The sequence below is a fragment of the Metopolophium dirhodum genome, chromosome 1 (assembly GCF_019925205.1).
Source record: "Metopolophium dirhodum isolate CAU chromosome 1, ASM1992520v1, whole genome shotgun sequence".
In the NCBI taxonomy this organism is placed as follows: domain Eukaryota; kingdom Metazoa; phylum Arthropoda; class Insecta; order Hemiptera; family Aphididae; genus Metopolophium; species Metopolophium dirhodum.
In genome coordinates this window covers 98,207,104-98,220,538 of record NC_083560.1, presented here as the reverse complement: position 1 = coordinate 98,220,538, position 13,435 = coordinate 98,207,104, and the positions used below count along the sequence as shown (strand labels likewise).

General features: G+C 33.1%; 1 protein-coding gene and 1 pseudogene across 1 annotated transcript; one reads left to right on the top strand and one right to left on the bottom strand.

The window, feature by feature from the left end:
* Positions 1-8,054: 8,054 nt before the first annotated feature.
* On the top strand, positions 8,055-9,191 carry LOC132948000 (uncharacterized; annotated as a pseudogene).
* Positions 9,192-9,570: 379 nt separating this feature from the next.
* LOC132947964 (uncharacterized) lies at positions 9,571-10,617 on the bottom strand. The gene has a single exon (XM_061018238.1). The coding sequence runs from the start codon at positions 10,615-10,617 to the stop codon at positions 9,571-9,573; it is 1,047 nt and encodes a 348-aa protein (XP_060874221.1).
* Positions 10,618-13,435: the final 2,818 nt, after the last annotated feature.

Sequence of the window (13,435 nt, the reverse complement as noted above, 5' to 3'; positions counted from 1 at the left end):
AAGCTAAACGGTACAAAGCTACAGAATTAAAGTAAATGCAAATTAAATACAGTAAATACAATTTATATTATTAAGTTACAGTTACTAATCATTAAAAGATGTCTGCCGGCTGGTATGTTGTTAAATTTAAAAATGAAAAAAATATAATTGAAGTAATTCCAAGTAATTGGATTAAGAACTTTGAAGCATGTTTCTGGCCTTTAAAATTTGGTTCAATTAAATTGCAATCGGCCATAAAAAACGGTGCAAATCCAGAAAAAGATTGGAAATTATATCCCATAAAAGTCATATGCAACAAAATGTTTACTGTGTATAAGGATGCTTCTAAATTTGCTAATGAGACCCTAGCCCAAAGTTCATCAGAAAGTGAACAACTAACTGCTAAAAAAACATCAACTAAACGCAAAAAACAGAATAAACAAATTGATTGTAGCAGTGGACCAAGTAGTGATGAAAAACTATCAGATAATGATCTGCCACCATTCCCAAAATTCAAAAGTAAGATATACTTTATTAATTCATTTGTTTTTCCTAAGATACCTTTATACTATATTAAAATACAATTTTTTTTTTTTTTTTAGAAAATGATTTAAAAGAAACAGAATCCAGTATAAATGTTTCACATAATATAGAATGTAGTCTAAATGATGATTTAAACATGGTATCTAATGAAAATCAAAACATTTTTGGTATGTTGTTTTTTTTTTAATTATATCATGCATGATTTGAATATGATACATGTTAGGCAATCAATTGTTTAGCTTAGTAAGTTGGTTGCAATCAGTAGCACCAAAGTGTTAAAAATATATTATTCCATCGTACATCAAAGGGCCCCCATTACCCCCTTTTTTAATTTATCAACCAGGTGCAATTAAAGCATTAATTAAATTAATTAATAAAACTTAAAAATTTATTTTTATATGTTTTAATATAAATCCTGCAGTACTCTGCAGTAGCCTCCCCCTCCCTCATCTAAAAATTCTACTATGACATATGTCATAGATAAATTAGGTGATTGGCGCTAACTGATTGCGACTATACTTATAATTATTAAGTACTACCTACTTATACTCATCTCTTATTATAGACACTTGTATATTAACATGCTTTGTATATAATATGATAAATTTGCAACGGTAATAAAATAGGCTTAAAAGGTTAACTAGTTGATAAAATTATAAATTATTATGTTTATTAGAGGCTATCCATTCATCCGCCAACAATGCTGATACTTCTGTTAAACAAATTGAGCTGGTGGCAAGTATTTGGCTTACCAAAGCAAACGAAAGGTGCAAACAAGCAGCAGAAATTCCATTATAATTTTAACACTTCAGATTTATAAATAAATGTTTTGTTATTAATTTATGATGTTTTATATATTATTAATTATAAATACCAAAGTTGAAAAAAATTTATTTGATCTTAAAGATAGATACTGTGGAGGATCCACTGTTATCACTACAGAGTTGCCTCCAACGTACGTCGTTATGACAGAGTGTGGTACGAAACCGTACGAACAAAAGATTTACACTCGATTAAAGGGTAATTTGAATGTTTATTTGTACAACGGTTGTTAGGCTTAAAACAAGAAGCACTTGAATGAGTGCGTACCAAGATTTGACGGTCGGTCACGGTGAGGTTTTAACGAAGTGGAACAGATCGCGATTCAACGTAAATCGGCGGTCGATGGTGTAGAACGTGCGGTCGGTTACGTTGTCGAGAGCGAAGAACGCGAGACCGGCGGCCGCCGCGCCGAGTCGCGGTAATCGCCGTCTGCCGGGAATCACTGTGACCAACCGTTTTACACTGATGATCAACGGTGTGAGGTAGTTATGTGGCAGCGGTTCGCCACATTACTCCCCCCCAACAAAAAAGAAAAAAATGGTTTACAAATTTTTGACGTCGAAGGACTGTCGATGGACTGCATGGCGTATGAGTGGTCGATGATCGGGTCGTCGCGCAGGACGAATGCTGGTTTGAGACGATCCACTGATATCCACGCCGTCCGTTGATCCAACTGCAGCTTGTAATCCTTCTCCCGACGCTGTAGGACGGCGTAAGGCCCTTCGTATCGAGGCTGAAGTGGCGTCCGATGCGCGTCAATGCGGATGAATACGTGGCTGACCGCGGCCAGTTGCGTCGGTATGAAGACGCGTCGAGTTGGGTCGTGGTTGGATCCGGGAGCAGATCGGAGCTTAGCCATGGACGTCTTGAGTGTCGCGACGAAATCGGGTGTCCCTACTTCAGGTGGTGCTGCATGGAAAAGCTCGCCAGGTAACCGTAACGAGGTCCCGTACACTAGCTCAGCGGGGGTCGATCCGATGTCTGGTTTGATTGTATTGCGCAACGCGAGGAGAACGATCGGTAGGTGCTGTGACCAATGCGGCGACTCGTGTGCCGAAAGTGCTGCCTTAAGAGTCCGATGGAACCGCTCAACCAATCCGTTCGCTTGAGGATGGTAGGGCGAGGTATGGACGTGCTGGATCCCGAAAACCGTGTTGAGAGCTCGCATTAGTTCAGACTCAAATTGCCGTCCCTGATCTGTGGTGATAATATCAGGAACTCCAAAACGGGCGATCCAGTTCGTCACGAGCGTGGTGGCGACGGTGTGAGCATTCATGTTATCGACGGGCCATGCTTCAGGCCAGCGCGTGAAACGATCGACGCAGGTCAGCAGGTACCTGGCGTTGTTCGACGGAGGTAGTGGCCCGACGAGGTCTAGATGGATGTGTCCAAAACGTCGATCCGGCGACGTGAACGGTGCGAGCGGCGTCGCCGTGTGCCTGTGAACCTTGGTTTTCTGGCACTGCACGCACGTTCTGACCCACCGTCGTATTTCCCGATCCATGCCTGGCCACACGAAACGTTCCTTGACGATTCGCGCGGTGGCCGCGCTGCCGCCGTGTGCCTGCCGATGTAATGTGGTGAAGACCGCGCGCCGGTGTTTTTGTGGTACGAACAACCTCGATCTATTGTACGCGATGTCGAAGTAGACGGGTCCATTCGTGGTATGCCGTGCGTCGAGTTCCAAGGAGGATTCCGTTCTCCCGGCGAGAAGGTCTTGCAGTTCCGTGTCGTTGGCCTGATCCACTGACCACTGGTCGAGATCGGGTAGCCCGTCGTCGAATGTCGCCAACTCCAGCCGGGACAGTGCGTCAGACACCGTGTTGCGTTCACCACTGACGTGCTCGATGTCGTGAAAGTATTGCGACAGGAACGCAATATGACGGGCTTGGCGGTCAATCTGTTTTTCTGCCTTCTGCGAAAACATGAACAGCAACGGTCGATGATCCGTTCGAAGCGTCGTTGGTCTCCCCTCGATTGAGTGGACGAAATTTCGGGCCGCGAGATACGCCGCGAGTAGTTCGCGGTCGTACGTGCTGTACCGTGCCTGTGTGGAAGAAAGCTTGCACGAGAAAAAGCCGAGCGGCTGCCAACTCCCTTCGACATGCTGTTCGAGAACCGCCCCGACGGCGATGTTCGACGCGTCCGTGCTGAGGCATAACGGCGCATCGCTCTGCGGATGAACAAGGCGCGTAGTGTCAGCCGAGTCGCGGTAATCGCCGTCTGCCGGGAATCACTGTGACCAACCGTTTTACACTGATGATCAACGGTGTGAGGTAGTTATGTGGCGGCGGTTCGCCACAATACCATAATAATATCATATCTATATATAGATGGATGTATTTATAGTACCTATATTATATTATGTAGGTATTAACATTAACATTAACATATAAACATTGATTATGATTTATGAATATAGTACTCATAGTTATAATAATGGTATAACACATTTAGAGATATGGAATTCTTGAAAAAGATTAATAGAAGATAGAATATCCATAGAATATCTCTAGATGTAAATATATGGTCAGCTTATTTTGCAAGTTTTGGTTATAATAATGCTGAATGTAAGGATATATAAAGAGCACATATTATGAATAATCTACGATTAATACATATGTTTGCTATGAATATTCTAATAATATTTTATGAGCATCTTAGTTAGTCAATGAATACTCAAAGAATAACTATAAAATTGTTAGTAAGAATATTCTTCTAATATGAATTAAGCAATTTGCAATAATCATCCAATGATTATTATATGAATATTTGGGTATATGACCTGAATATTCTTAAAAAATATTTATAGAAGATAGAATATTCATAGAGTATCTATAATCGGCTCATTTTGCTAGTTTTGCAGACTGTAAGCAGATTTATAGAACAACTATATAACAATCACGAACAATCCACGAATAATACATATCTTCTTTATGAATATTCTTATAATATATTAAGAACATTTATGTGTTACTTGGGATTGTGTTAGATAATGCGCCATACCATTCAGTCAAAGCGGAAAAAATACAAACATCAAATTCCAAAAAGGCCGACATTTTGGAATGGCTTATTTCAAAAGGCGCAATTCCCGAGAGGCCGATGAAAAGGGCTGAACTGTTGCAGATGGTACGTGAAATTAAAAGCAAGTATTCTTCATACATCATTGACAATATGGCAAAAGCCGCTGGTCATACAGTGCTTAGACTTCCACCTTACTATTGCGAGTTTAATCCGATCGAACTCGCATGGGCAATGGTTAAAAAGTATGTAAAATCCAACAACACAACGTACAAACTCGATGATGTCCGTCAGCTACTGAACACAGCAATTGAACGAGTAACAAAATAGAACTGGGAAAACTTCATTCGACACGTGATTGAAGAAGAAGAGAAAATAATGAAAGTTGACGACATTATGGACGACATTATCGACCAATTAGAGCCATGTATATTGACGGTTTCAAATGAAACATCTTCGGATGATTCTGATTTGTAAATACCTGTAAAAATTGTAACACTGCCTACCTGTAAATAATTTGTATTTTGTAATTTGTTAAATTTTTTTATTTGCCTATTTTGTTGACGTTGGTGTTTGAGTTTTTTTTAATTAGCTTTTTGTACATTGTTTTTGTTAATATGTAACATATAAACTAATTAATTAATATTAATAAAATGTTGTAAAATATTTGGAAGTTTTAATAGTTTTTCTTTCGTATAATATTTTAATACATAGCGTGGTAGGGCGAACCAAATACGTGATTACTGATAACACACCGCACCGGAGTCGTTGCCATACATTTTAAATTATGTGTACACGTAAGCAATAAACACTAGACTGATGCGTCGCTCCCGTCGGCGGTGATTATTAAGACAAACGAGATCTACGAAGCCACGCCCATGCGCAGAAGTTGGCCGCCTGAATCGCTTCTTAAAATGAACAGACTATAGTTGTAGGAAAAAATCCATAGCTTGCTATACTCACCAAATCCTAAAACAAAACAACTAACCTATGGTAATGTTATGGAATCGAAAGGTCGGAAAAAGTTCGAAGAAATGTATAACGTAAACGTCCAAACATGTGGTCTTATTATTGATTCTGATCTACCATATTTGGCAGCAAGTCCAGGTATAATTATTTATTAAATTATAGATGTATTTTTTATAGTTATTTAAATATTCTTTTTTTTAATTAGATGGTCTAGTTGGAGAAAATGCCATAATAGAAATTAAGTGTCCTTACAATGCTCGTAATTCAGAAAGTCTAATCGAAGCTTTCAACAATTAACTTGTAAGTGATGGTTAATATGAATAATTTTATTTCCAATAATTTTTATCATCGTAAAAATACAATCACTACAAAAATCGTACATTCACTTTGCTACCCGAAACAATCCCCCCCCCCCTGATTTGTAAGATTGAAGCACTATTACTGCTCAAAATGTTGTCCCCAGACACAAAAATAAAAAGAACCACACATCATTGTAAAATCAATACATTCATCACTCCGTTCAGAATCTAAAATTGTTGGTACTGAAATATATATATAGGTAATTATGTACTGCAGATAACAGTTGAAATTGTGTTTATAACACATGTTACAGCTACCAAATTGGATAATGAAAGATTCTTCGATGATAGTAAAACGAAATAGTAATTATTTTCAAGTTATTGGACAACTGCATATTACTGAACGTGAACTATGCTATTTGGTAGTATACACTGAAAAGTGGACCACAGTAGAAAAAATTTATTATGATCATACATTTTGGATACAAAATATGTCTGAAAAATTAATGTCGTAAGTAGTTTAAAGTACCAATATCAGTCCTACTAATTTAATTGAATATGACACGAATTTGTATTTTAGGTTTTATTTAAATTGTCTTTTGCCTGAACTCGTCGATCCCTTATATGGCAAAAGATTGTTAATAAGTGATATCAGGGATCCGGATGACATTTTAGAAAAACAGCAAGAAAGATTTAAAATAGTATCGTTGAAAAAAATTTAAAAATCTTAATATAATTATGAAAGTAATATGGTTTTAATATTTATTTAAAATGTAAATAAATGTATGATTAGTTATAATAAAAACCGTCCTATACAAATTATATGTGGTATAGGCATATTATACAAAATTATACGTAAAATATACTCAACACATTTACTTACAAGAAAACTAATATTTAGATAAGTATTTGGAAATATTAATTTATTTGAGACTAGGGGTTAGGTATTTAGGTTATTTATTAGGTATTATTCATTATTATTATTTACCTAATAGTAAATAATACTATATTAATATATTATATATCATGAAGTAGGTATCTAATAAGTAATAACGAGATAAATACAATCGCGTAAGTATGGTTGTGAGCGAAAAGTTAGGAGTGATTGTATAATATGTATAATAAATAATAATAATAATGAATATATTATAAATACTATTGCAGTTCTGGTCATAGAATTATTGATGCATTTTATATTTTTCAACAATAAATATATTTTACTCTTTGTATTATAATTGAATCAGTAATAATGCGATAACTAAAAGTCAATATATTATGTTGTATTACCGTTTTTTCTATCTATAATATATTGCTACATATTATATTTAGGTAAGCAGTATAACTTTCAAAAATATATAATATATTATATTAGGTTATCATATTATATTATATATTAATATAATATATAATATATATTAGTTCTTAATATAATTTTAATAAATTTTGCCTATATTTGATTTTTATTTAAATAAAAAATTATAGGTATGTATATTGTATCTACTCCAAAAGAATTTACGTATGATTACCAATAGGCAATAGGTAATATAGAAGTTTTCTATTTAATTATATTCGAAAAGTAGTTATTCAATAAATACAAATCAAGCTATGTTAATATACAGTTTATACGATCTATACAATGCTACATAATATATTAAGGTAAGCAGTGACTTAAATTATAATCAATAGATCATGGGTACGCGCGGACATTTAAAATAATACGGCGGCATTTACGTATACGCATTTTATAATGATGAGAGACGTCCTAGACGTCATAGAATAATGAAAGTCGCTCCCGAAGTCCCGACTGAGCACAATCGACGGCCGGCCGCCGACTGCGGGTAGTGGGCGTGACTTAAACGTCGCGTGCATGCGGATCGCGAAAACACTTAACAGCGCGTTCTCTCGGCCGTTACACGCGTACAGGTTTTGGTGTAGCGTCCTCTTAATGCTAACGACTATAGGAACAAATAGTCTGATAACGAATATGTGATAAGAATTACGAACGGTTCAAAACAAACCGTTATCACGGTTCACCCCATTTAAATTACACAGGCAAGAAATAATTTGAACTAGATATTCATTTTTAATACATTTCTGTTCAATTCTTAGCCTAATGACCATTCATTATTTAAAATATACACGTTTTGACAAATTTTAATTCAATAACCTTGAAGATTGGTGTATTTGTTCGTGAGAAAATCGAATTTTATAAAAGTAAATATTGAAGCAGAACAATATAATTATTCACTGTCTTTGATAAAATAAGTTTTAATTTTTTAATTTCTGTTGAGGTTGTAAGAATTGTGTAATTCTCTCCTACCCTAATCCATAATTTAGGAGTTGATGCACTGTTGAAGATTTTATTTTTTGACTTTTATTACTTTGTGTTCTTAAAACTTTCATCTTCGTGAAAAAATTTGTGTAAGTACCTGATTAAATAGAGTAGGTTTATTTTTTTCTTGTAATTTAAAAATATGACTTCGCATACCACAATCAAGCTTTCTTCCATAATTAATTTTATTGATGACAAAAAGATATTCTCGAAGGGAGAAAATTCATTTGAAAGTGGTCATGTGGTATGCTTTAATTATTTGTCTGATGTTGGAATTTTAAGTGGCCAAGTTCATGCTAGCATGAAAAATAAACTGTATGATGTTAAGGTAGGTATTCTATATGAACATAATATGTTTAATTTTTATCTATTGATTATTATATATTATAAATACTTACTCTTATTCATATACAGATATTCTTCAAAGGTAGTGATGTTGATTATGCTACTTGTACTTGTCCAACTGGTCGTACTAAGTGTCATCATATGGTATCTCTGCTTCTTCATGGACACAACAATATATCTGTTACAGACGTTTCTTGTAGTTGGTCGAAAAAAGGTACAAAAGATAGTGAAGATATTCAGACTATTCATGAAATGTATCCAAATGATTTTAAAGCTATAAAAGATAATTCAGGTGTAGATTTTGCGGGTATATGCTATAACAAGTTGGTCACTATGGAAAAAAAATGTTGGGTTTACTTGGTTACTAAGCCCAGAACCCAAATCTAATGATTTTAGTGATATTTTGAAGTTGGACCATTTCATACATTCTGAAGAATTTCGAGTATCACATAATTATAAATTGATGTTAGATATGTTTAAAGTAAGTTTTGATGATATAAAAAGAATAGCATCAGAAACTGTTGGTCAGTCTGAAAATATCAAGTGGTGCCTTTATCGAAAGTATAGATTAACGTCTAGTAATTTTCATAAAATTCTTCAGTCCATAAAGAGAAATCGTTATCCTACTTCACTATTTAAAACCTTATTGGGTACTTATTGTGTTGAGGGGGTAAAATCAATCGAATGGGGTAAGACACATGAAATAAATGCAGTACAAGAATTTGAAAAAAAATATAATATGCAAGTAATAAAAACTGGAGTTTGGTTACATGAGTCTGGGTTGTTAGCATCCAGTCCAGATGGTCTAACTTTTATTGATGATAACTCAATGAGTTGCATTGAAGTAAAATGTCCTTATAAATATAGGGATGAAGATTTAAAAGACTGCCTGTCAAAAACTAAAGATTATATAATTAATTTTGATGTTGCTAGTAATAATTTCATTTTGAATCCTATTCACCAGTATTATGATCAAATTCAAGCACAAATGTATATGACAAAAACAACATCTACTATTCTTATTGTTTGGACACCTAAATCTTTGGTAGCCTTAAAAGTTTTTAAAGATGATGCCTGGTCAACAAATATAGACTTGTTATTAAACTTTTATTATAATCAATTTATTCCTTTTATTTTATCAAATAATTCAACTTATTAATATAATTTTTATTTTGTTCTGTATAAAACTTAGATAATTTTTTTTTTTGACAAATGCATATTTATTTTATATTTAGTTTATCATTCTTGATTAATATTAAATTAATGTTCAACTTCTTTTAATATAGGATTTTGGAAATTTACTAAAGCAGCACAAAGTTGGAATACCAAAGAAGCCCTTGTATACAACGTGTTTGGAATGTGAGCTAAAATTTTGAAATTTTTAAGTCTTACCATAACTCTTTCTACGTGTATTCGGGCCCTAGCTATGTTTTTTGTACGAATAACTTCACTGGGCGTAAATTGTGGAGTCATTAAAAACGGAGGAATGTTCAAAGAAATTCCAGGAGGCAAAATGTCAGATATTAAAAATCCTTTGTCGGCTAAAACTAAGTCACCTGGTTGTAATATTTCTAAGACTCCACAATGACTTACAATTTTTTTGTCTGAAGTAGATCCTGGGTACAACTTACTAGCATAAGTAATTACACCATTAGGAGCCACTCCAACAAGTCCTTTGAGGGTATTTCTATGTTTATATGAGCTGTAAGTCAATTTCTGATCAACTAATGAGTTTGGAATATCACAGGACATTTCAGTGCAGTCTAAAGTAATCCTACAGTTTTTAAAATCATTGAAGCAATTAGGTAAACAGTTTTGGTTTTTATTTTGAGATGGTACTTTACTCATTAAGCTGACAAATAAAATTTCATGAAGAACACTAATGAAAGTTATTATAATATTGCCAATTGTAGATTCACTAATACCAAATCTGAATGCTAAGTCTGTATAACATAAGTTTAATCTTAATTTCATCAGAGTCATAAGAACTTGGTCATTTAAACATAACTTCTTCACACTCCAAGTATAATAATAATTGATTTCAACTTTAGAAACCAGTTCAATAATAAGATCAAACATAACTTTACTAATGCCACAATAAAAATCAAACATTTTGCCATTGGATTCTATAGAGTGGTAACCAAAAGAACGGTTTTTAAGAATCATAATTTCCTTGTTTAAACTATCATTTTTAGATTGAAGTGACTCAATTAATTGATTTTTTTCTTTTATAACATTGTTACTGGAAGCTTCTTCTTCATTGGGCATACTCACAGTTTCAATTTCACAATTAAGTTTAGTGTTCATAGATTCACCATTATCAATATCGTTTTCAGTCTCAACAAGTACTTTTTGGCGCCTTTAATATTAAAAACATCATTATTATACAAGAATGTTAACTAATTAATTAAATAAAATACAACATAAAACTGATGCAAAAATGTATTCTAAATCAATCATCTTCAGCTACATTTAACAATAGTTATATTAGTAATTACAAATAATTCATGCACTATCTAATAAAAATAATATTTTGGACATAAAGAATGTTTTACAAATTCAATAAATACTTCTCCACACATAGAAATAACAATTATTTAAACATACAAAATTATTACATTACTAAAAATGACAAAGTTTAACCATAAAGTTTATAATTAAACTAAAAATAAGTTTACTTAAAATGTTAGTAATCACAAACACAGTAGCATAATTGAAGACCTTGGAGCAACAATAAGATGTCTCCATATTTTGGTTAAGATTAGTTTTTGATTGCACAGTAAGAAAAAAAAAACTTAAGCATTAGTTTGGAGGACACAGAAAATAATAATTAATTTAGGTAATTTAAATATAGGTAACATTCATCAGTACATATTTTTTAAATTACTTTTTAAACAAAGATTTTCAAATTTTTTTGATTCAAATTAAATCTTTTTTTCAAAGAAAGGATTTATGATAATTTTAAATTGTATTTTTTTGTTTCCACCCACTGGCAACTTACCCCATTGGTCCACTCTGGGAACAAACATTGACATAATTAATAGTCACAACATATATCGTGCATCAAAATTCAACTTGGAAAAAACTACATAAGGATATTACAGCATACTTTGTGCATTTTTCTGGAGAAGCAAAATTAAAATGTGAATTTTTATTCCACGAAAAAATACTAGGACCATTGATTTTTAATCCTTCCTTAAAATGACAATTGCAAATTTTTGTGTTTTTTGTGGGTATAGCATCTGATCTTCTACATTAATAACAAGGAAATGTTACCAATATAAATAGTAAATAATATATTATTTTGATATAGTATAAAAATTGAACTAAAGTTAACAAGATCCTACCTTACTGCTTTGGCCCAATTATTGCGTAGTGCATCATTTGCAGGGAACCTAAAAACTTACAGTCTTCCCTATTAGAAATATGGGAACATAACGGAACCCAACACTGAACCATATTTATAAATTTATAAAACTAAAAACAAGTAAAGAACAAATATTTAATTTTTGTCATTGGGTAGACTTAACTTTTACTTATTGAAGTATTAGCTGATAGTCTATACGACTATACGCAATATTGTTCTGCTTCAATATTTACTTTTATAAAATTCGATTTTCTCACGAACAAATACACCAATCTTCAAGGTTATTGAATTAAAATTTGTCAAAACGTGTATATTTAAAATAATGAATGGTCATTAGGCTAAGAATTGAACAGAAATATATTAAAAATGAATATCTAGTTCAAATTATTTCTTGCCTGTGTAATTTAAATGGGGTGAACCGTGATAACGGTTTGTTTTGAACCGTTCGTAATTCTTATCACATATTCGTTATCAGACTATTTGTTCCTATTACGGGACGCCGTCATAATCGAAGATAAGAAATATCATTGTGTTATGGCGGGCTGTAGTAGTCATGTGGGCGGGCGGGGGCACTAACACTAATGATCGTTTACTACAAACACAAATACACGCCACGCACGCACGCACTATGGAAATTGCCTTAAAATTGCCTATACTCAGCTCCTTAAAAACGATCGGTATCGAATCCCCTTAAATATACACCTAATAATAATCCAAATACCTGTTTATTTATTTACACTACTACACCTACAATACCACACCAATTCGTTTGTACATAATAATTTAATTTGTATTTATTTTTTTTTTTATATAAAAATACACTACACTCATGTTTGTAATAATGATAGTTATTATTGTTATACACTTATACCCTAAAAGTGCCATTGTAATATCTTTCTTATACATTATATATGTATCAATAACTTTTAAACTCAATTCTATAAATTTGTAATGTTGCCAACTATTGTTACATACCTACATATATCATAAAATTAACATTGAATTTGTAATATGTTTTTTATATGTTATTTTAGTTTTTTTGAACAACTTTAAAACACAATTCAACATGTAATAAATTTAATTAAATACATTTGTACTGTTACAACAACTCATTAGTTATTAATTAATTTACTCTACTTCTAAGATATCAGTAATATTTATATCTTTGTACAATTTAGATCCTATGCTCAGTAACATTTATTTATATTTATTTTTTTGTATACATTATACATTACACACATAATGTGTTCTTTGTATTTAACTACCAACTGACTGATGTATCGGTAACGTGGACCACAGCGGGGTCGTCCTGTGTCAGTTGTGGCGGTGATGGTGCTGGTGCTAATGGTGGTGATACCCGCGGCGGCCATTGAGGGTTAGAGGAGGCTAAGAAAATTATAAAAATGTATAATAGAACACACAATAACAATGGTCGTGGTAGAACATAACATACACTCACCCGGGCAGTCTTTGACAATATACCCCTTTTTAAGACATTGAGAGCACCCTGAAACACATATTAGGTGATATACCTTTTAGTATACATCTACTAACGACATTTATCAGTTTTTTTGGAGTAACGCTTCCGGATCCCTTTCAAATTTCGAAAATTTATTTTAAAAAATGTTTAATAAACTTATTAAGAAAGAATCTGACTTTGTCACAAGGAGTGGTTGGAGTTTGGAATCAATTGATGCCTTACAGTAAAGGATTAATATTGTAAACCCGTTAACTAGATCTAGAAACATTTATCATACA

Coding starts and splice junctions, on each gene's coding strand:
- LOC132947964 (XM_061018238.1), bottom strand. CDS start 10,617: ATGAACACTAAACTTAATTGTGAAATTGAAACTGTGAGTATGCCCAAT.